Here is a 23,159-nt window from a genome sequence, read left to right as displayed (position 1 = left end):
CCTTGGCGGGGGATTCATTAAAATGATAATTCTTATTTATGAAGCGCTTTAAAAAATTAAAATACTCTCCATGTATGGTTTCCTATTAATTAACTTTTTTTCCCCTCTCATTTTTCATCTTTTCTCCACCTCTCTTCTATCTTTTTTTCCTCACTTCCACAGTGAACTTGGCACATTAATAGGTTATGAATAATTCTGCTTCAGCTTAGACGACAATTAGCCACAATGCCAGGGGCTATTCTTCTCTTACCGGAGTGGTGATTTAGGATGCTGCTCATTCCCCCATCCCCAATGATAGGCACACCAAGGGTTAATAGGGTGACTCGCTTTCCCACTGACAAAGCTCACCCATGGACAACGGTGTGTACTGTACAGTGCTCAGGGTCGATGTTTCAGTGTGACGTCACAAAAGGATTTGACCATCAGGTCCCTATATTTTCAAGCTTGTAGATGTGCTATTTTCATTTCCCAACAACGCTGTCACAATTAAGTGCAATTATGAGGATACTCTGCTGCTACATATCCTCACATTAGCCGTCTCTCTGTCTCTCGCTCACCATCAGGTGCAGTAGATGGACAATTAGCACATAATGAACTGTGAAAATGGGTCTATGACACAAACCAAACAAGACTCGTACGTGACAACGGGCTGTAGCATAGTTGTTCTATTTTAAACCAATCAAGTATCTGCTGTTTCTAGGATCCAAGGCTATTATAAATTGCATGCCTTGTCAATGTTGCGATCATATAATGTGCAGACTTACAGTAAGTAGTAGAGTGCACTGATAGCTCTGCTTGCAGCCCAGAAGCCTAAAGCTGGAAACAATATTTGACTTTTTTGACCCTTTTTATCATTCTAACTATTTTTATAGTTGTTATAGCCCTTATTTTCTCTTACTTTAAATTAAGTAGTTTGTTTTGTTCTCTGTAAACTTTGAGTACCTTGACAAGTGCCATTTTTAGTAATGTTACAGTACATAGTTGAGCCTGATATCACCCCCCCCCCCCCCCCCCCCCCGAAAATAGTAGATCAACATGCAAGCTGACACATTGCAGCGTGCTCCGTTGTGAGCTTGTACATCTTTTATTTTTGGCGTGCGTCACTGTGCGCAACAACGTATATAAAGCTCATAAAATCTCCCTTGGCCGAGGGGGGAATTCCCTTTTGACTGAGCTGTAGATGTTTGGTTTCCCACATGGGAGTTATAGAATCCAGGTTGTTACTCAGAGTAATCCAGCAGTCACCATGCCACACCATGGAATAATCATATAAAAAAACCTTATGCATAGTAAATGCTAAAAGACATGGTGTCTGTTTCCCACATTTGCTCTGATATTATTGCATCACCAAGTCTTTGCTATAACGCGCATGCATGCATGAACACACACACACACACACACACACACACACACACACACACACACACACACACACACACACACACACACACACACACACACACACACACACACACACACACACACACACACACACACACACACACACACACACACACACACACACACACACAGTAACATTAGTAACACCCCCCCCTTTCTTTACCCCCATTCCCCTACCCCCCCTTTTTTTTCCTACTCATAGTGTTTTATATTTGTGATGATATTGAATGTTTTGGTGCCATTTTATATGTTGATGAATTGAATATCTAGGACCCCCATGGAAACAAGACCGCAAGGGCAAGGACTTTTTTGGTGTTATCCTTTTAGACAAAGTGTTTGACTGTACTCGTGCTGTTTTTCTCAGTCTAATAAAATATTCAATCTATAAAACACACGTCTATGCTTGATCAGTCAATCCAGAGTGAATAAAGTACATTATTCCAAAGGAAATGTGTATCATAAAAGTAAGGCAAATTATTGTATTCAGTGAAATGGTGATCCAAAGTGAAATTCCTCTACGAATCCAAGGTGTGGCGACTGTGATGAACTGCCACGGCCAAATTATGGCCATGTCAGCACTCTTTCCCTGCTCCACTGATGTGTGTTTGTTGTCACATATAAGTGAACACAAAGTCAAGAGGCATGAGGAATCATTTGGAACTGAACGTCCCTTGGAACTGATGTCGCATCGCAGTACGCCTCTGCCAGCTGTCCGGACTCTCGCGTATAGTGTATCATCGCTGTCGGGGCAGAAACCTTTTATACTTTGTGTGACAGTGTTGTGTAAAAGTAGCAAAAATAGCAGATCTGCAAGCTCACATTGAGTCATGTTACGACATGCAAGATTTCCACCCAAAGGCGATGATATGTAGAGACGAATTTGAAGGAATCGAATGAACGTGTTTTGTGAGGTCACAGTGACCTTGACCGTTGGCATTGACTTTTGACCGTCTACTTCTAATCAGTTCATCCTTAAGTCCAAGTGGACATTTGTCCATGAATTTGGAGGGTGGGACGGACGGACGGATGGATGGACGGACGAACGTATGGACAACCTGAAAACGTAATGCCTCGGGCCACAGCTGTCCGCCGGTAGAGGCATAAAAATGAGTAAAGACAGTCAAAAGCCATGTGTGTTTGTTAGAGGCAAAACATGTGATAATGGAGTAATAATGTCAAAGTCTATCTCTTTCTGCCTCCTCCCTCTCTCTCTCTCTCTCTCTCTCTCTCTCTCTCTCTCTCTCTCTCTCTCTCTCTCTCTCTCTCTCTCTCTCTCTCTCTCTCTCTCTCTCTCTCTCTCTCTCTCTCTCTCTCTCTCTCTCTCTCTCTCTCTCTCTCTCTCTCTCTCTCTCTCTCTCTCTCTCTCTCTCTTCCCCCCCCCTCCACCCCCTCTGTGTTTTTGCTGAAAAATGCTGTTGCTAATTAGCCAAAGAGCCACATGGAGAACAGCAGGCCTTTGCTGCTGGAATTGAAACTTCAGAGGGGCGCAAAGCAGCAGTCATTAGGGAGACTTAAGTTAACGCCTGTAATTACAGCGCAGAAGGAGTCGGCGAGAGAAATATCATGGTAAGCGCGAGCGGCATTCGCTGCTGCTACATGGGACAGCACAACGCTAAACAGACGAAAGAATGGAAGGGAGGGTACAGCAGTGGTACAGTAGCTCCAGGTCCTCTGGCTATTGTTTTGGGTACAATCTAAAGAAGCAGACACATACTGTAGGTAAGTGTAGGTCCATTAGTGTATTGTTCTTAAAGTGGGGTCCAGGGGTCCTTGGGGGGGTACCAGGGGGGTCCCCATCAAAATGTGTCAATATAGCGTCACAATCATTTGAACCACTTTAACCATATTTTATACTTTGGCCATTCAGAAATAGCTGATATACAAGCTCATAGCGCGTCACCAAGATCTGCTACTTTTGAAAAATCGTGAATCTTTGAAAAATCGTGAAAATGTGTGCAAATCTTTCATGTATATTTTTTTAAGCAAACATTTTTAACTCAAATCTTTGCTTTTGGGGGTCCCTGGCACAAAACATTTTCAGGTGTGGGTCCGCGGCCAAATACATTTTGGTGGTCCTTGACATGAAAAGGTTTGAGAACCACTGCATTAGTGAATAGACAGGTGGGATGGATAGATAGATAGATAGATAGATACTGTAGATAGATAGATAGATAGATAGATAGATAGATAGATAGATAGATAGATAGATAGATAGATAGATAGATAGATAGATAGATAGATAGATAGATAGATACTGTAGATAGATACTGTAGATAGATAGTTAAATCAACAATTCTAACAATAATACCATTACATACAGCATCATAATCTGCAAGCAAAACAAGCATGAATAATGGAGGAAAACAGTAATCTCCAGTTACAAACGGAATGTCACATCCCCGTGAGAAATATTTAATATTCATTGAGCAATACTGATGAATCCACAGTCTCCTGTGGTACTGCGATTCTGTGGTAAGCCTTATTTTATACTTCGCGTACGACGGTGTCGCTCGCCTAAAATAGCCTATCTACAAACTTCCGGCTATTTTCGGGAGTGCTGAGTATAAATTAAGCATTACACACACCCTATACGACATGACATAGAGGTGTTCTCAAATTCAAACCAATCTCATGTTTGACAGGACCATTTGCACAAGAATAGGTCTGATGGCTTAGTGCTATTTTCATCTCAGCAGAACCATACCGCACCACCATACCGCACCACAGTGTTTCCCAGACCAGTGGTTCTCAAAGTGGAGTCTAGGAACCCCAAGGGCACTTGGGTCCGAAAAAAAAATGTAATAATACTGTAGCATCAAAATCAGATTAACTTGTACCCTATTTTATTCTTCGGCTATTAAAAAAATAGCCGATCTACAAGCTCACAACGCATCGCACCGCGACATGTGGTGAGCTTGTAAATCTGCTATTTTTGAAAATATTTAGAAAAATCGTAATCGTAAAAAGAATTTGGCATACTTTTAAAACATTTTTTATTTAACACAAATCTTCTCTTATGGGGGTCCCTGGCACAAAATGCTTTCAGATAAGGGTCTGCGGTCAAATTCATCCGTGGCCAAATACATGAATTTCCTTGACATGTTTGAGAACCACTGTCCCAGACCATGTGGATATGATTTAGCTGTTGCTGGTGGACACCACCGAGTAAAACCTTTAGAGAGACTGACCAGGTGAAAGGTTCAATTCCTCCAAAATGTTACCGTGCCGTTCTCACTCCCAACTCATAATAGTTTGACGGATCTGGTGAAAAAACCTTCAAAACAAAGCAAACAGACTTGAGCCTGCGGACTTGGGCCAGTGGTGCGATGTCTCCTTCTGCCGACTCAGCGCCATTGTACTTGCATACTGATAGACTTGGAATCATAAATCATCCGTTCTTGGCAACATGTGACACGACAGGAGAGCCCTGTGCGTCAACTGCAAATCCTGCCCCACCTCATCACCCGTTTGATGCAACAGGTGTGAGAATGCATTGACATATCCTATCGAGATGTTCTCGAGCAAGGCATTGAACCCCACACTGCCCATTCGTTCACTGTCATAGTAGATAATACTCTGGGTAAGAAGTGTATTATGCAAATGTATTGTTAGGAGGAATACTCACACATAACGGTAAGAAAAACATTCCCTGATGCCAGGACCACCTTCTCTCTCGTTGCCCGATCATAGATGCCCACGTGGCATTCATATGGCCCATTGTCTGAGATCCGTACCTCTGGAAGGCTGTGAAATGACATAGAGAATGCATGTGAAATTTCAGATTTTTGAAAATGTTCACCTATAACGACATCCCCAAAACTAGGGACACAATGTTGGAAGTCCGTCTCTTGTTGGAAAGTAATAATAAGTGCTTTTGACTAAATAATAATAGTAATAATGGATCCATTTGAACACAGGGTCTATATTGGACATACAAGACAGTGATGAAATATCATGTATGTAAAGCTCAGAATAGTAATTGTATTAGTCAGCAAATAAACTATTGTGTGCACTGACCTAGAAATGACTTTTCCACTGTGAATAAATGTACCGTTACAGCATACCCGGGAGTGCAAAGGGACAAGAAATATAGTATAAAGTATATGACGAAAATTTTGTGTGGCAAAAATTTGCATTCGCATAAAACCAAAACCTTTATTAATGCCACTTCTCCAGTAAATGCAGCATCACATGCTGACACTTCTGATGACTCAACGAGCAGCGAGGTGTGGATTGCAACATTTTGACTGACAGTTTTCGTGCAGCTTGAGTTGCAGAGTTAGATGGCTGTTTTCAAGGCAATATGAAAAGTACATTTCCAGGATGCTATGTATATCCATTTGAAAAAAAATAACCATGTAATACAGGATAACCAATGTAACCAAAATAGTAACCAGTTGTTTAAGTCACCTTTGGCCACTTCTATCATCTATCATCACCATCTAGACTCGGTAAATTGGACCAGAGTTGTTTCTGTACTTGGACCACTTTTTTCAATCTTTACATTTTTTTATTACAACTAAAGGTTCAGACTGCTACGTGGCCCTCACATCTAGAGTTCGCCAATCCGACCAATATGCCCATACATGGAGATCTCTGTATCTGTCAGTCCTTGTCCATTACCCCTTTAGCGCCCATACATGGAGATCTCTGTATCTGTCTGTCCTTGTCCCCTTTATGCCATATATGACGATCCCTGATGACATCAGAATATGCCCATATATGGGCATGTAACAGGGCAGGTCAACAGGTCATAGTGACGGGCTGCGGTGGTCCGTCAACCGGCCCGCCTGACCACCCATTAGCCAATTTTTGAGCGGTGTAGCCGCTCCTATAAGTGGGGTTGGGAATTCGTCTTTCCCTGTACTGTGATTGGCTGACTCTATTCACACCCTTTTCGCCTTACCGTGATTGGCTGACTCTATTCAGACCCTTTGCTTTGATTGGCTAGCGAGACGCATGATGAAATAATAACCTCTAAATAGCACCACGCACTTAAAAAAAACATTTTTTTTTGGAAGTGAGCTTCCATCACTGTGATGACCACTGTTGTTTCTAAATAACACCGCTCACTTCACACTGGGTGTGATTTTTATATTGAATGTGAGCTAGTAGATCGGCTATTTTTGGCTAATGTTCACCCAATAATATGGATGCTGGGGTTCAAGTGGTTATAAGGTTTCATAATTGTATTAATTTCCATGCTGTCAGTCATTTTGTTTGTCAGTTGTGGACATCTTATTTGGAAAGGGACATCATGCATACGATACAGTATAGCCACAGTGTTCTATCTGTATACATCCCACACAGATTAGCATGATAGTGTTTTCAATCAACAGCCAATGCTCACAATGAGTTTGAGCAAACATGGGAGATAAAATCGGTATGAATACAGTAATAGGTCATCCCTGATGCTTCATACTTTTATTGCCACATGTGCAAACAATGTAATCGGTTCCTCTTCTTGGACTTTTGCCAGACCTCCCCCACCCACTCCGCGCCCCCGCACGCGCACTAAATCCATCCATAATACCCTTTTTATCACACATGATGGATTTCAGAGTTGCACTGACCTTTTTTATCATTGATTTACAGTATGCATACAATTTGATCACATCCAGCTATGTTAAACAACGCCACAGGTGATGACAATGAGGCGATACTGAAATAATAGTCATTTATTATTTATCTGTCCAATCCCTGCTTCTTGCATAGGCAATTAATCATGTTGAACCTAGTATGTTTTCAAGGTGTTTGTTAAAAAAAGTAATAAATAAAATAAATAAAATAAATACTCTTAAAATGATGCCCAAAGGCATAGCCTGTGCACAAATAATTGTATTGATTGCATTCACAATTGGCAAATGCTTTGGCATTCAAGCCACCCTCATTGACTTGGAGCTGAATGCTAAAACCTTTTGCCACATTCATACTGAATAGCTCACAATTTCTAATACAAATAAATCAGAGTGAGTCAAAATCCTGCTCAAGCGCAGTTAGTATAGTAGTCACAATCTGCTACTTCCTATTTTTGGCAGTTAAAATGTGATCATTAATCAAGCTGTAATACGTTATCATTATGGCATGCACAGCTTACATCCAACTTCCCAAAGCAATTAATTATGTCAAAGGCCGATGGCGGGTGGTGCGGGCGGTGTGGGGGGCGGGGAGTTGGTAGAACGTGCACAATCGCATCAAAATGCTCTCTCTCATTGCTCTAACACAAACAGGAGTAATGATAATACCACAACCCCTTAACCTATAAGAGCAACACTCAGCCAACAACAGCAGAGCACCACAACAACAGCAGAGCACCACAACAGCAGAGCACCACAACAACAACAGCAGCAGAGCACCACAACAACAGCAGCAGAGCACCACAACAACAGCAGCAGAGCACCACAACAACAACAACAGCAGAGCACCACAACTACAGCAGAGCACCACAACAACAGCAGCAGCAGAGCACCACAGCAACAGCAGTTGGGGACAGTGAAGAAGTACATTTACCTGAGTAGCCTACTGTACTTAAGTACATTTTTTAAGTATCTACACTTTAATTGAGTAGTTGTATTTTTGGATATGTATTAGTTTCTCTCCACTAAATTTCAAACACAAATATTTTGCATTTCTAGGAAGGGAAAAGGTACATTATGAATTAACCACTTACCATATGTAAAATCTAGTGAAAATAGCAGATCTACAAGCTCACAATGTGTTGTGATGTGACGCATTGTGCGCTTGTAGAAATGCTATTTTATCTATTATTTATATGTTTTGTACTTTGTAATTTGTACTTTTGAATAATTACATTTTTAAAGCATGTACTTTTGAATACTTAAATTTTAAAGCAAGTACTTCAGTACTTCGGTAACTCAAGTACAAATTTGACTGAGCAACTTTTACTTGAGTAATTGAGTAATAAAGTAACTTGAGTTTAGTTGAGTAATATTTGACCAGGAGTATATACTTTGACTCAAGTACTGTGGTTAGGTAGTTTGTCCACCACTGCAATACAGCCACCATGTTGGAATGAAGCTAGGGATCCCATCTGTATTCCACACTCGGCTAATGTGTCAACAGTGATAATCAAAGAGAGACACCACTAGTCACATTTAGCCCCCGTGATTTATTCCCACAAAACGGGAACAATTGTCCTTGCCGCCCGGGTGTGACAGACAGGGACCTCTATTGGAACAACGGCAGGGCACTCACAGCGGCTGAGCTCTAATGAGTTTAGTGTGTGTGTGTGTGTGTGTGTGTGTGTGTGTGTGTGTGTGTGTGTGTGTGTGTGTGTGTGTGTGTGTGTGTGTGTGTGTGTGTGTGTGTGTGTGTGTGTGTGTGTGTGTGTAAGTGCATGCGTGCGTGCGTGCGTGCATGCATTCACTCATATAGAACTGCGCATGTGTCTGTGTGTGAGCATCTGTATGTTTATGTAATGTATATCTCAGTGTGTGTGTGTGTGTGTGTGTGTGTGTGTGTGTGTGTGTGTGTGTGTGTGTGTGTGTGTGTGTGTGTGTGTGTGTGTGTGTGTGTGTGTGTGTCTGTCTGTCTTTTGGAGAGCAGTCAACTCTCGGAGCCAGCCAGCAAGCACCGTTCCCCACTCCATTCCCAAAAACAGTAAAGAAAAAAAAAAAAGAAAGAAAGAAATCACCATGTTTATCTTGGAAGGGTTCCATGTAACCAGCGGTGTCCACGTTGACTGGCAGAGACATTAAGGGGATGGCAAACCGTGGCTTCAACTTAGGAGAATTTGTCTCTATTTTAATTACGCAGACTAGGCTTTATCCGCACTGTATGTTTTTGTGCTATACACCTGAGTGTCGCCTTTTAATAAGGGAATCAATTCCGCACCTCAGGGCAGTACTCAAGGCATTCAACATCATCTACTTCAGCCAGACTGGAGAGCAATTTAGCGTTTACTCCCACTGATCTCAAATGTCATATATTGCAGAGATATGGCTCTATTAACTGCTCTATTTGGGCTGGTAATGTGAATACGTAAGAGAGATTTGTCTCTCCTGTCTCAAAAACTACCTTCAAGGTGCTTCATTTAGTGGGCTATACAATTAACCCCTTAACAACTTGTTGCACCAGACAGCTCCCAAGGACAACTTTATCAAACTTTTTTGCCAAGTAAAAGTAGCAATACCAAAATGCAGAAATACCCTGTTATGTAAAGTAAAAGTTAAGTAAAAGCTGTGAATTAAAACATCTACTTGAGTAAAAGTGCACAAATACAGTATCAAATGTAAAAGTACTTGTTTTGCAGAATAACCCATTTCACAATCATATTCACTTCACAGCGTTGCAACTGGTAAAGGTGGGGCTGATTTTAATTACTTGATGTGCTGCTGGGTAGTGTAACCTAAAATAATACATCATTTATAAAGTATCAGTTAATGTATGTTTTGTATTAATAATCTGATTCTGCAAAGCTGTTAAATAAATGCAGTGGAGTAGAAGAACTATAAAGTATCAAAAAGAGTAACTATTCAAGTAAAGTTAAAAAAAATACCTCAACATTTTACATAAATACAGTACTTCAGTAAACATACTTAGTTACTTTCCACCACTGGCAGGGCTCACTGAGCAAGCAACTCTGCATGTCCTCAGTAAACCTTCCCTGGGTAAATAAGGATTAGAAAAAAACTAAGTATATATAAGAAAGAGAGAGTGATCGCCTCGAGTTATCAAGTGAGGTTTTCCTCCACCAGTGCTTTCTCGAGGGAAAAGCATGAAATGGGGGTATAGTCCTATTTTAAACACAATTCAAAAATGATGAGAATAACAGCATTTCTATTCATGCTGGGGGAAGGGAGAGGCTTTGTGCTGGCTGACTGGATTATGGCAAATGCTGATGTAGGCCCATTGCTTTGTTTTTTAAAAATAAACCTCCAGTTCTGTCGTCCGCAGTCCCGAATGGCACACTCACATTCAAACTAATACAAAATGCAGAGAAGAGAAAGCCTGATGACAAGATGAATGAAGACAGAAAAGCATTGCTGGAAGAGCGGCCAGGAGGCCACACCAGAACAACGAAGAAAACTAAACTCACAACGAGGCTCTGAAGTCAGCCCACTCAACACACCCTTTAACTAAAGTGTGCCAGTATGGCTCGTTCATGAGATATACTGGAGTCAAGTGCAAGGAAAGGTTGAGTCACTTACATTAACACTATGCCATTAAGTATTCAGAATTACTGTAATTTTGCAGCACACTCCACTATTCATCAATGTCAAATAGTGCAAGGTAGAGCGCCATTGTGAGAGAGGTGGCAAAGTTAGAAACGGTGACTGTGGGAGCTTCCAGCATGATATGAAAGAAGACATTTTGTCTCCAACCTGACTCCCACTGGACCACCGACAGCCTGTATAATGTTATGTTATATATATACTTTGATGGGAGTGAGGCACATCCGAGCAGTAGCTGACCATATAGAGAATGACCGTCCCTGTCTGCTCTCAAGGCTGCATTATACTTCTTGCGAAAATGAAGTCTTTGCATAGGTTCTTTTCATTAGTTCTTGCACCTCCAAGATTTTCTAAAACATCCAAGCAGAAGACAACAATGCAAACAGTGTGTGTGAGAAATGTATGGTGGCCGACTGGCCGTGATTTATTTTATTTCCGCAATCTGCCGGCAACGTACTATGGACAGTTTTGAGGAAAGATGGGCTGAGGAGGTTAGGAGGTACAAACCTCTATTATTCCCACTCTGGGACCACAAACACAACCATGACAATTAATTCATGGAGAGAGAGACAGTGGTGGAAAAAGTACTCACATGTTTTACTTAAGTAAAAGTATCAATACTGAAATGTAGAAACACTCTGTTACAAGTAGAAGTCCGATAATCAAAATGGACTTAATAGTATTGTATTGGTTTCAAAATATACTTAAAAGTACAAAAGAAAAAGTACTCATTATGGAGAAATGTATGTATAAAATGTATACAAATCTTTTCACAAGATGCGTCGCATCTGCTATTTTCTAATAGTCGAAATGTATATAGGGCTGAAGTGGGTAATGTATGTTTTGTAATAATAATCCAAATCTACAAAGTATAGTAACTAAAGTTTAGGAGAAGTAGTAGAAGTAGAAGTAGAAGTAAAAGTATAAGTATCAGTAAAAGTACTGAAAACTGGAGATACTCCAGTGAAGTAAAAATAACTCAAAATTATAGTAAATAAGTACAGTACTTGAGTAAATGTACTTACAGTACTTTACACCACTGGAGAGAGATAGCACACACTTTGTCCACTGAAAAGAGAGGCTTTCGCCAGAAATCTCAGTGACAAATAATTGCCAAAGCCACATCTAGTCTAACGTTCAGCACTCAAAGCGGAGAAATAATTTAGTTCACAGAGTACATATTTGGATTCGGCAAGCCGAAACAATTGATGGGAGAAATATTCCTTGATCATATTACCATTGATGATAATTACTATCTAAGTCCATAATATTGCCTTACTGTATAGATACATATGAATAGGGAGACCGGGGGCAAAAGTAACACACTCAATAATTCTAAATAGAAATAAGCTAGAGGGGTGAGACTTCTTGTGCACATGCTCAGTAGGGTCCTCTCTCTGCCTATGAAAGGATATAATGATCATTTCATCTCAGCAGAAGTTTTCAACAAAAAACTGATTTTGAGGTGTAAACGTACATTTTTGAGTGTACAGTATTTTCCTTCTGCTGTCTAAAGATAAGATGTCAGCTAATTTAAACTTAGATGAATTGCATCTCTATGTTATTGGTCACAAATTATCGTCAGCAGCCTATGCTAGTATAGGTGTTTCTAGCTAGAATATGGGATTTTATCATGGTTGCCCCATCGGGGGCAATTGTAACACAGTGACCGGGGTCAATTGTAACAATGTGTTTTCAATGCAAGCAGATTTTTTGTCTGGGATTACATACTTTTTACATACTGTTAGTATATGAACATATGTCACTAAATGTCACTACATTTCAAAGTACAAATACATTTAAATAAAAAATAGACATACGTTTGAAAAAACAAAATTGAAAAATAAAATCATTCGAAAAAAAAATACAAAATAATTTTAATTAGGTATATAAAACATTCGTAAGTAAAAATGTTAAATTATAAAAAATACGTAATTATTTAGTGATGTGCTTTTATTTGAGATAAAGGGTGTTAATATGACTTATTTTTACAGTGTTACAATTGCCCCCAACCACTGTTACAACTGCCCCCGTCACGGGGGCAATTGGAACACTGTGACTCATTGCATTCAAATTAATATTTTAGCCATGTCCTTATTAGTGAAAGCTTAAAAATGGTATCATTAATTAGGGCACATATATATGCTTATTATAGCAAAAGATGACTAGGATATTTCAAGTACCGTAATTTTCGCACTATAAGCCGCACCTGAATATAAGCCGCAGCAGCTAAATTGAATGATTTGTACATATATAAGCCGCACTGGACTATAAGCCGCGGGTGTAAAATCCCTAGATTTAGGAGGTCCCCTAGTGGCCGTTAGCTATAAAAATCCATAGATAAGCCGCACCTTTATATAAGCCGCAGGGTCGAAAAATGGGAAAAAAGTCGCGGCTTATAGTCCGAAATTTACGGTAGTCTGTGAATTATGAAGGCAAATACAAAAAGTGTTACTTTTGTCCTTGGTCTCCCCTACTGTCCTAGTCACCCTGACCCTGCGTTTTAACAGCGGGCAACTCTGGGCGACGTCGCCCAAAAATATAATGAAAGTCTATGAGAGCCGGCGATCGGGCGAAGTGGGCGGGGGGGCGATGAAAGATGGATTTTCTTTATCTTTTTGGGCGATATCGCCCGGCATCGCCCGGAGTTGCCCGCTGTTAAAACGCAGGGTCACAGTAGGCATCACAAATGTTAACCACAGAAACACTGGTTCCCATGTCGTGGAGAGTTTGATTTCACCCCACTACATCTCAGTTCCCAGAACACTTCACAAGCCATGATTATACTCATTTCTGAGACACTTGGCTTCCATCATACCTGTTCTGGCACTATCTGCAGCTCTTTCCATAACTGCATGCCAAAACCCTTACAAACTGCCATGTGAATCAATTCCAGAACATCTATCTCTCTCTCCCCCCCCCCCCCCCCCTCTCTCTCTCTCTCTCTCTCTCCCTCCCCTAATATTCCAATCCGCAACCTTTCTCTATCTTCACCTCGACCATCCACACCCCCTTGCCCTTTTTTCTGTAGCTCGAGCATCCCATTATTACCTACCTTTTTCCTCCATTACTGGGAATTATGTATCACAGCATATTTTCTGAGCATTTTTAGATACCTTTTGTCCTTTGCTTTGTTTTGAAATCATTGGCCTCATTAATCAGCGAGTTATAAAAAGCTGATTAGCACCGACCCAAACCAAGGTGAGGGCTTGGGAAAAGGAACATTACCCACAGCCTTGCAAACACAAATTAACATCAATACAACCTAGATACAATACATAAAAAACAAGAAAATAAGTGATTAAAAAATGTATTATAGTTGAAAGATATATATAACACAGTAAAAAAAAGAAAAGAAAATAAAAAAGGAAGGAAAAAAAGGAAATAAACAATAAACCTCATGTAGACTTGTACCAGGTGGCAATCGATAGCAATAGGCTCCCATAGAGAAGCAGCAAAAACAGCACTCAGCTCAAGAGAAATCGATTGTCCCTGAGGAGTGGCATCTGAGATCTCTTAGCTGTTATGGAGGTCTTTCACCAAAGTTGTTCCTTCCTGCCTATATGAGGGAAAACTAAACAGTGCAAATCTAGAGGAAAGAGGAGTCTTCTTGACAGAATATTGCACTGGGCAGGTTCTGATAGTTGAGCCAGTCAATCGCTGAAGTAAATCAGTCAGGCTGGTATCATATTGAAAAGATGTCTCTGATTCACTGGGTTTCTCTTCCTGGCCTAACATGCATACCACATTAAAGCCTGATTTAGTGTAGACTTTGACATAAGACAGTGCCAGCTGAAAATGACACATCAGTACAAGCTTACAGATTGGCAATTTTCTGTGAGGGACAACGTCATACAATTTATTTATTGTAGACCTACCGAAAAAAATTAAAAAATATTAATAATAATAAAATAAATAAAATTGAATCCACTGAATGTTACTACTGGGGAAGTGGGGATGTAACGGCTTCAATTTACTTGGTTAATATGGTGAAAAGCAACAACACATTACAACCAAGTATCAAACTAGAGAGTGTAGTGAAAAAAACTTCCCTGGAGAGAATGTATGACACTGAAGTCTACAACAGGACAAAATACAGCTGGGATGAATAATGGGTAAATTGCCCCTTTAAGTACAGCAAGTATATATGGAATACAGAGACAGATCGCCTACGGGACTGGGATGTACAGAGAGGTGTGTAATCACCCGTGCTTCCTTGAGGAATAAGCATGGAACAAAATGATGAGGATAATACTGGGATTTCTACTTGTGAGCCATGGGGAGGTGTGATTGGCTCCGTGCTGGCTGGTTACATTTTAGTAAATGCTGATGTTGGCCCATTCCTCTGTTGTTGCACACAAAGCTGCGAGCTCTGTTGTCCGGAATCCTGAATGCTGCATTCACAGATTCAAATCCACGCAAACACAGAGAAGTCCCCGTGATAAATGACAGCGAGGCATGATGGAAGGCATCACTAGGAAGGATGAGAGGCCAGAAAGAAACCTCACAACGCAGCATTATTTTCTGATTTCAGCCAGGCTGTGAAACCCCCTCTCTCTAGTAGGGGGGGGGGGGGCGGGGTTGGAGGTTGCACCATGAACATTCTGCCTATTAAATATTGAGTCTGATGCAATTAATTTTTCAGGACCTTCAACTCATTTTCCCTCTGTAGTATAACTGTCACGGGGCAATTTGGAAGAGACAAGAAATTTCAATTTACCAGTGTTTGACATGGGCAGCACTCATTTTTCAAGGAAAATTAGATGATCTTTCGTAGGATCGTGTTGCAAATTGCACACCAGGGCCTTTGAATTTCAAAAGTATCACCTGCAAAATTCACGACAAGTCGAGAATCCCCATGGGACACTTTGGTGAGACAAAGTGTCCCAGGGATTATGTAGGGAATAATCTAAGCATTGGCTTATGTATGAAGCTGCATGTGGAAATGCTAAGGTTCTTCTTCCTATGTGAGCTGGTATGTGTACTATCTGTCAAAGCCCGGCAAGGCCAAGCAATCTGAGATGAAGACTGCATCGCTGTCATCCCTGAAACAGCTAGATGTGTAATAATTTGAAACCCTGCTGGCATTGCAGGGAAGGGAGAGAGAAAAAATCACTTCCATTAGTGTCAGTCTGCTATAGTTCAATCAGCACATATGCCTGACATGAAACCCTGATTTCGCTGCAAGTGAAAGTGGTGGGGAAATATTGAGATTTCTGCAAAACACCTTATCTTTCTAAGAAAATTCAGAAATTTTAAAGCGCATATGCATGGATCTGTCGGAACGGTGCAGCTTTGTAGAGAAGATTTGCCACTCTCAGGTGGAAACGGAAGATTAGAGCCGGTAAAATATCAACCTTTCCATCCTGCCAGGGCTGTTCTGATGCATAAGTGAATGAAGTGCCTGCTTAGGGCCCTCGTTGGCCACCACATTGCCCCCAAGAGTACTGGAAATGTTCCACAAGAGACCTTGAAATGTTGTTGTTTTTTCTTGATATTATTATTTTATTATATTATGTCACTGGTAATAATAAAAAAAAACTTGTCAGATATTGAATGGCAAGACCACCTTCTTAACACATCGGGTGCCGATCATGGTCTGGACCGTGTTTTCACATAGTAGCGCTCTGGTGCCGAACACGGTCCGAACCGTGTTTGGTGTCTTTTTATTTTTTTCGTTTTTTTTCCCATACGGGAGGGGCTGGAGCAGCTTTGGGATCACCCACGGTGAATCTGACAAGGATGGGCCAGATGCATCATCGTGTCAAAAAACATGGCGCACATCCGCTTCCGCTCTATTTCCTTCTCTAAAACCCCTATAACTCCGAAACTTTTTACGCTGGGGAAAACTACCCATTTTGTGTGCACGATCGCTCCGCCATTGTTACTCGTGTGAGCGATGTTATCGTTCCAGGCGTTAGCCAGCACCATCGGCTAAAATGGAGACATGCTTTTTTTTCTCATGGAATGCACATCGTGGGGTCTACAGTTTAAACAGCGCTGCGCAGCTCAACGGTGAGATTTCGGCACCGAACGTAATCTGTTGTTTAAAATGCTGGCACCCGATGTGTTAAAAAGGAAGAGGCCCGCTAAGAAAAAGTGCAGTGTTAGTGCAGCGTCAATTATTTTGATAGACTACAGATTATATTAGTCATGAATGTATTTTAATTGATATGCCATTTATTTATTGTTGGTGTGCCATGATTTTTTTGTTAAATAAATTATTGAGTATTGAGGCAGAATTGTTTGTTGCACTCAACTGTAGAAGAATAACAGTGGTAAAAGTTAGATCCATGGTTGTTTACAATGCATGTTAAAATAAAAGTTGTTTAGGCTAAGTACAGCATTCAGCTTAATCTATGCTTAGTCATATGAGGATGGCGCTCACCATAAATAGCCGATCTCCAAGCTCACAATGCGTTGTGATGCATTGTGAGCTTGGACATCCATTGTCAGCTGTTCTTATCAATGATGGACAAAACCTCCTAACTCCACTTGAGCTGGATTTGGGTTAAGTGGTGAAAATATTATAACACATGCAAGTACCTGACGATATATAAAGACACAACACCTGATGAGGCAGTATTGCTTTGTTTTTAAAATATATGGTTCTTCATTTCCTGAAAAATGAACATTTTGGAGTTTGCTGGTTTCTGCCTGACAGCAGAGAAATAAATCGGTTGAATCAGCTGTTCTGGACAACTGGATCTCCATATAAGCCTATATATGGGCATATGGGTCACATCGGCGATTCACGTGTGCAAGTTTGAAATCGGACAGACGGACGGTTCTTGAGATAACTGAACTACAAACTGACATACATACGTACAGAGATTGTGTTTATTTATTGTAAGATAGTCCAATATCATTACACCCTAATTAGCTAGTCATAGATTAAGGAGTGTTGTTTCACGTGTACATATTGCTTGCTGAGTATAATGTTGGTAAAATCAACTAATTCTGATCCATAAATTATGCACTCATACTATATGAAACTGCAGTAGTGATGAAACTCAGTAGTGACGATGATCTTGCCACTTCCACCCATTACGCTCAGCACTGCAATCTACCTACAGCTGATGATAATAAGGGGTTTTGAGTTTTCAACAAAGAGAAATTTTCGGAATGATGAATGGTCATCTGTCCTGTCGGACTCAGAATGGACTAATCTGCTAAGCAGAGAGTCACTGGGAAACTTCACATTCCCTATGGCTATAGTTTCCCCTCCCACTACAACTACAGACAATTAATTCATGGGGACAATGTCAAGCAGAGCTGGCTCACTTATTAAAAAAGAAATGATGCAGTCTACTGGTTCTGCTGCAAATTGTTCTCCAGATCTCTTAAAGTGATGTCATAAATGACTTTGCCTCCATAATACCTTGGACAATTGATTCTAAGGAGAAAGTAGAATATTGAAGTAGTTTGTGAGAGGAAGACATACAAAAAGAGTTTTCTCTTTTCTTCCGGAACCTTTTTGCACATCTGTAGATTTATATTGTATTCTTTAACCACTATTAGTGTGCTTGCCTACAGGCAACCACATTTCAGTCAAGACAACTTGTGAATGGATTCACATATTTTTATTGAATATAAAAAATACGTATTTTTGGTTAGGCGATTAATTGGATCTGCTTTTTAGGTAGGAGAAAGCATGTTACATCTCCCTACCAATAGGGACCCCAGTACAAGTAGATCCAAAACAGGGTGAGCAGTTTCAAAGCTGGATTCAAACCCTAGACTCCACAATGGTGGGATGTCATGATTACCCTTTTGACACATGAGGGCCCCTCTGTTTATCGCAGTTGGTTGATTTTATTTGTAGTTGTTGTTTTATTTTTAAAATCTTTTACCAAAAGCAATTAAAGTGGTTAACGTGTTTAGAGCAAACATATTGTCTGCCGGTTTATTTGTTAATTTTCAGTATACCAAGCTCAGTAAGCCACCTGGGAGTTTGCTACCTTTTAAGATCATTTCAGTGTCAGCCAGGCTGGTATTAATGTAAGCAACACAACTATACTTAAATTGATAATGGATGTGTGTTATGTACTGTAGTAGGTGTGCGAATGATCAAGAATTAACAATGGTCAGTAGTATGGCCAGGGGGGGATTAACCCTTCGTGGTGCCTAAAGCCTGCCATTAAGATGGCACTGGTACTGGCAGTGCTGAGGAGGTGGGGGAACCCAACTAAATTTCTGCTTAGGGCTCCATAAATGCTTGGGCGGGTCCAAGCCCAGCCCAGCAGGCCACAAAGTAGTGCTGAGCTGCTGTGTTACAACCGTGGAAATGGGATGACAACTAGTCAGAAAGAGTTCCTTCAGACGGATCTAGTGCGACTATGGCAGCAGTCCCTATTCCTCACTGCTTGACTAACGTATGCTAAGCACTTTGCCAGGCATGGGTCAGTACAGGTATGGCATCCAACCGTTTCTCACGCTGGGCCATTTGAAATCCTGCCCTCTTGCTGTGCTATGTGTGAGTGAGCCTATCTCCTTTCTTTGTGTGCATGCATATTTGTGTGTCTGTGTTGTCTGTGTGCATGTACACAGGTCTGCATACTTGAGTGATTTGTGTTTCTCCGCAAGCGTACATTTATATTTTTCTGTGGGCAGGTAAGTGTGACAGACACTGTAACCGTTGCTATCCTCCCGAAGGGACGGTACACAGTAAAACTCTCAGTGTAAGTTTAACTCTGAGAGCGTGAACAGGGAACCTTTGGGTCATTTTTTACACTCAGCGTTAAAATGGCAGTGAGTACTGTGTGCGGTAGGATTGTCTGGACACGTCATGCTCAGCTGGCCAGCCACACCAACATGAGAAAATAAAGAAAAGAGGGAACGGATGAGAAAAGGCATGACAGAGGTGGGAATGTGAATGGGCTTAATGCAAATAAAAATAGCACCGTACGGAGGACAGAATGTCACATTACATTTCTAAGTGGGGTCATATGTTCATATGTTTTTTTCTACATTTTCTTCTTTTCAGTTGTTTTGAACACACAGCAGCAGCAGGAGGAGGAGGAGGGGGAGGAGAGCGAGGGATGACGGGAGGATGGGCAGAGAGAAACAGCCGTTCAGCCAGGGCCGGACTGGGACCAAAATTCAGCCCTGGCATTTTGGTCCGGACCGGCCCACCACCCCCCCCCCCCCATTTTGTCAACGGGGGGGGGGGGGGGCGTTTCACAGAGCCAGCCCAGCCCTGCACATGAACTCTGCGGCCGCACTGAGGCGCCTGCTGGAAAGCATCCCAGCCCAAACATTAACGTAACTAATAATTGGGCCGCGCGACTCGGATATGACCGTAATAACCCTAAAACATTTTTCAAAATATATTTTTCAAAAAAAAAAAAAAAAAAAAAAAAAATTTTTTTTTTGTTTTTTTTTTTTTTTGGCCCAGTGGCCCACTGGCCCAGCGGCCCACCGGGCATTTGCCCGGTACGCCAAATGGCCAGTCCGCCGCTGCGTTCAGCTGCCAAGTGCATTGTTGAGGCCTGGGGTGAAGGAAGACAGTCACAGTCCCCAGGACTCCTCAAACATGTAATCTACCCAACCAGAGCCAGATGATTCCTCGGTCTAGTCCTTCTGCTCACTCTGTTTTCTTTGTCCCACTCTCTCCATAACTCCTCTCTCTCTCCCTCTCTCTCTCTCCCCCCCCCCCCGCTCTCTCTCTCTCTGTTCACATACAGTGTGCATATTTGTCTGTGTATTTACACGTATGTACTGTATGAACAGTATGTATCTGTCTGTCTACACAGTCAAATCCTCAGGGTTCTTTTCATTCTCTGAGTTAACCACATTAACCCTGGCATCCCTGTTTTGGGTATGTTATTGTCTCCGCCAGGCCGAAAGGCATGGCGAGAGAGTATGTTTTACCCTCCGTCCGTCCGTCCGTCCGTGTGTGTGTGTGTGTGTGTGTCCTGTCTGTGTGTTAACAGCTAATCTCCGGCACCGTTGGCCCGGTCGCTGCGAAACTGTGCACACACACTCCCTGGATGCCAATTCAGAACCTCTGCCCCACATTTTTCACATGGGCCTGTTATAGCGCCACCAGGAGGCCGATTTGTGCAAAACCCATTTTTCCCATTACACCTACAGCTTTTAACCAAACGTCATGCAAATCGGTACACAGTATCTCTATAGTCATGTGATCAACCCGGATCTGTCCGATTTCCCATATTTCATCCTCATTGGCTAAGGTTGGCTTCCAAAGTCTGCAGGATTGGTCCGTTTTGAACAACTGCCTCCAATCATGAACGCAGCTTGCCATTTCCATAAAATTGCACACGCACATTCCCACTAGGCCGAGGAAGAAATGCCACTTGAACATTTTCAAATCAGCCTCATGGTGGCGCTATAACTGGCCGATTTGCATTTCTAACTATAACTGCACCGATCTGCGTGAAACTTTGCACGCACACTCCCTAGAGGCCAAGGAAAAACATTGGACTGCATTTTTCACATCTGCTTTTTACAGCGCCACCAGGAGGCCGACTTATGTAAAATACATGTTTGGAGATTATTCCTTCAGATTCTGTCCAAAAAACACGCAAATTGGTACACTGCATCTCCATAGTCATGTGATTCTGATGGATCTGTCCGATATTTCATATTCCATCCTATTTGTTTTACAGTGGCTTCCAAAGTTTGCAGGATTGGTCAGTTTTAAACAAAATGCCTCAAAACATGAATGCAGTGTGCAATTTCCGTGAAAGTTTGCATGCAGATTCCCACTAGGCCGAGGAAGATATGCCCCCCTTTTCACATTCACATTGGCCTTTATAGCGCCACCAGCAGGTCTAATTTAGCAAAACACATTTTTGGAACAAAATGCCTCAAATCAGGAATGCAGTGTCCCATTGAAAGGCCTAAGAAGAAATGCCACCCTTTTCACATTGGCCTATTATAGCGCCACCAGGAGGCCACAATAACCTACCTGACCTGGCGGAGACCTGTGCTCCGAGGAGCACTTTTTCTAGTTATAAATGAAAACCTTTCAAAAATAGAAGCTCTACAAGCTGTGAACTTGTAGACTGGCTATGTTTGCTGTGCGACACCATTGTACGAAAATGTATGAAATAGGGCTTAAGAGGTTAAATTAACACTGGACTTTACTGTGTATATTGAAAGTGGTTCATATTTACCAGCAGGACATTTGACGGATTCGGAGGTGTGACACACAGCGGCGGAACCGGTACAGCTGTTGGTAATGGACTAAGACACAAGGCCCTAATGAAACGGGACAACCCACCACAAGAAGGCTGACTTGTGTTCCATTTTATTGCAGCCTTCCCTGTCTACGTGGTTCTCAAAATGAAGGGGAAGGGAGATGTAATGCTGGAACGGAATGTAGGAACTATTATTTTTGTCAGTTAGATACGGGCTGTCATTAATCAAAGTGCTGACACATCCACATCAGGAACGGCACATCCACCACGATGGTTCAGGCTCGTGCAGCAGTTTATCACCCGCAAAACGATATGCCTCACAGCAGAACTGGCCTGGAGCCTCTGCATATGGGTTCAAAGGCAGCAGTCGAGAGAGAGAGAGAGAGAGAGAGAGAGAGAGAGAGAGAGAGAGAGAGAGAGAGAGAGAGAGAGAGAGAGAGAGAGAGAGCACCTGCTGTGCTCTTTGCCTGGAGCCTGGAAGTAAGGGGAGAGGCATAATGCAGTAGCAGAGTGGGGGGTATAAGGACTGTGCTGGCCAGATGTTGGGTAGAGACTTTAAAACTATAAGCTCCATATCCTGAGCCGTTTGAGTGAATTATTAGAGCTCCTCATCCTGTCTTGGCCAAGATGATAACCCAACGAACCCTGATGGCCGGTCAGCCCCAGTCTCACCCGGACTGACCTACTGCCAGATGGTCGGGAAGGAAGTGGTGTAGTACTACTGAGCAGCATCTCAACACACTTCCCACCTTGACATTAAGAGGTCACTTGAGTCCTGCATATTTCCCGAGGCAGCCATGTCACAAATTAAAAGGAATTTTCCCTGTAATTAATAATTTAGTCCCAACTCCTTTGGGGTATTCTTTTGTCACTGTAAATGGAATTACTGTACGTGAAATTTGTCCTCTGCACTAACCCATCCCAACTATTAGGAGTAGCGGGTGCTATTAATAAATTGCGCGGGTAGCAGTTAGGGGTCAAGTGTCTTGTTCAGTGACACTTGGACACGGTGCACCGGAGGCGCAAACCGGAGACCTTCTGATTCCTCTCTACTCACTCAGTTATGGATGCTGTCAACCACTTCTCAAAGTGGGGTCTGGGGACCCCAGGGGTCAGTTAAACCACTTTAACCCTATATATCAGCTCTTTATGAAAAAAGCTGATCTACAAGCAAACAATAATTTATCGTATCGCGGCACATTGTGAGCTTGTAGATCAGCAATTTTGTTTTTAATCGTGAAAAGATTTGAATATTTTTCACAAATCATGAATGGGGGTCCCTGGCACAAAATATGAATATGTTTGAACCACTGCTGAAGACAACATGTGTGTGTGTGTGTGTGTGTGTGTGTGTGTGTGTGTGTGTGTGTGTGTGTGTGTGTGTGTGTGTGTACACTGT

At 41.8% G+C, this 23,159-nt stretch overlaps 1 protein-coding gene across 1 annotated transcript in view; it reads right to left on the bottom strand.

The window, feature by feature from the left end:
- The window catches only part of igsf21a (immunoglobin superfamily, member 21a), a 270,100-nt gene that overhangs the window by 92,376 nt on the left and 154,565 nt on the right, over positions 1-23,159 (bottom strand). The window contains exon 4 of the mRNA XM_084061419.1: positions 5,027-5,145. Within this exon, the coding sequence (XP_083917545.1) occupies positions 5,027-5,145 (119 nt within the window). The remainder of the gene's footprint in view (positions 1-5,026; positions 5,146-23,159) is intronic.

This window comes from Gymnoscopelus microlampas, assembly GCF_963454915.1.
Source record: "Gymnoscopelus microlampas genome assembly, chromosome: 7".
Lineage (NCBI taxonomy): Eukaryota > Metazoa > Chordata > Actinopteri > Myctophiformes > Myctophidae > Gymnoscopelus > Gymnoscopelus microlampas.
The sequence above is the reverse complement of the archived record's forward strand: the minus strand, read 5'-3'. Positions and strand labels throughout refer to the sequence as shown.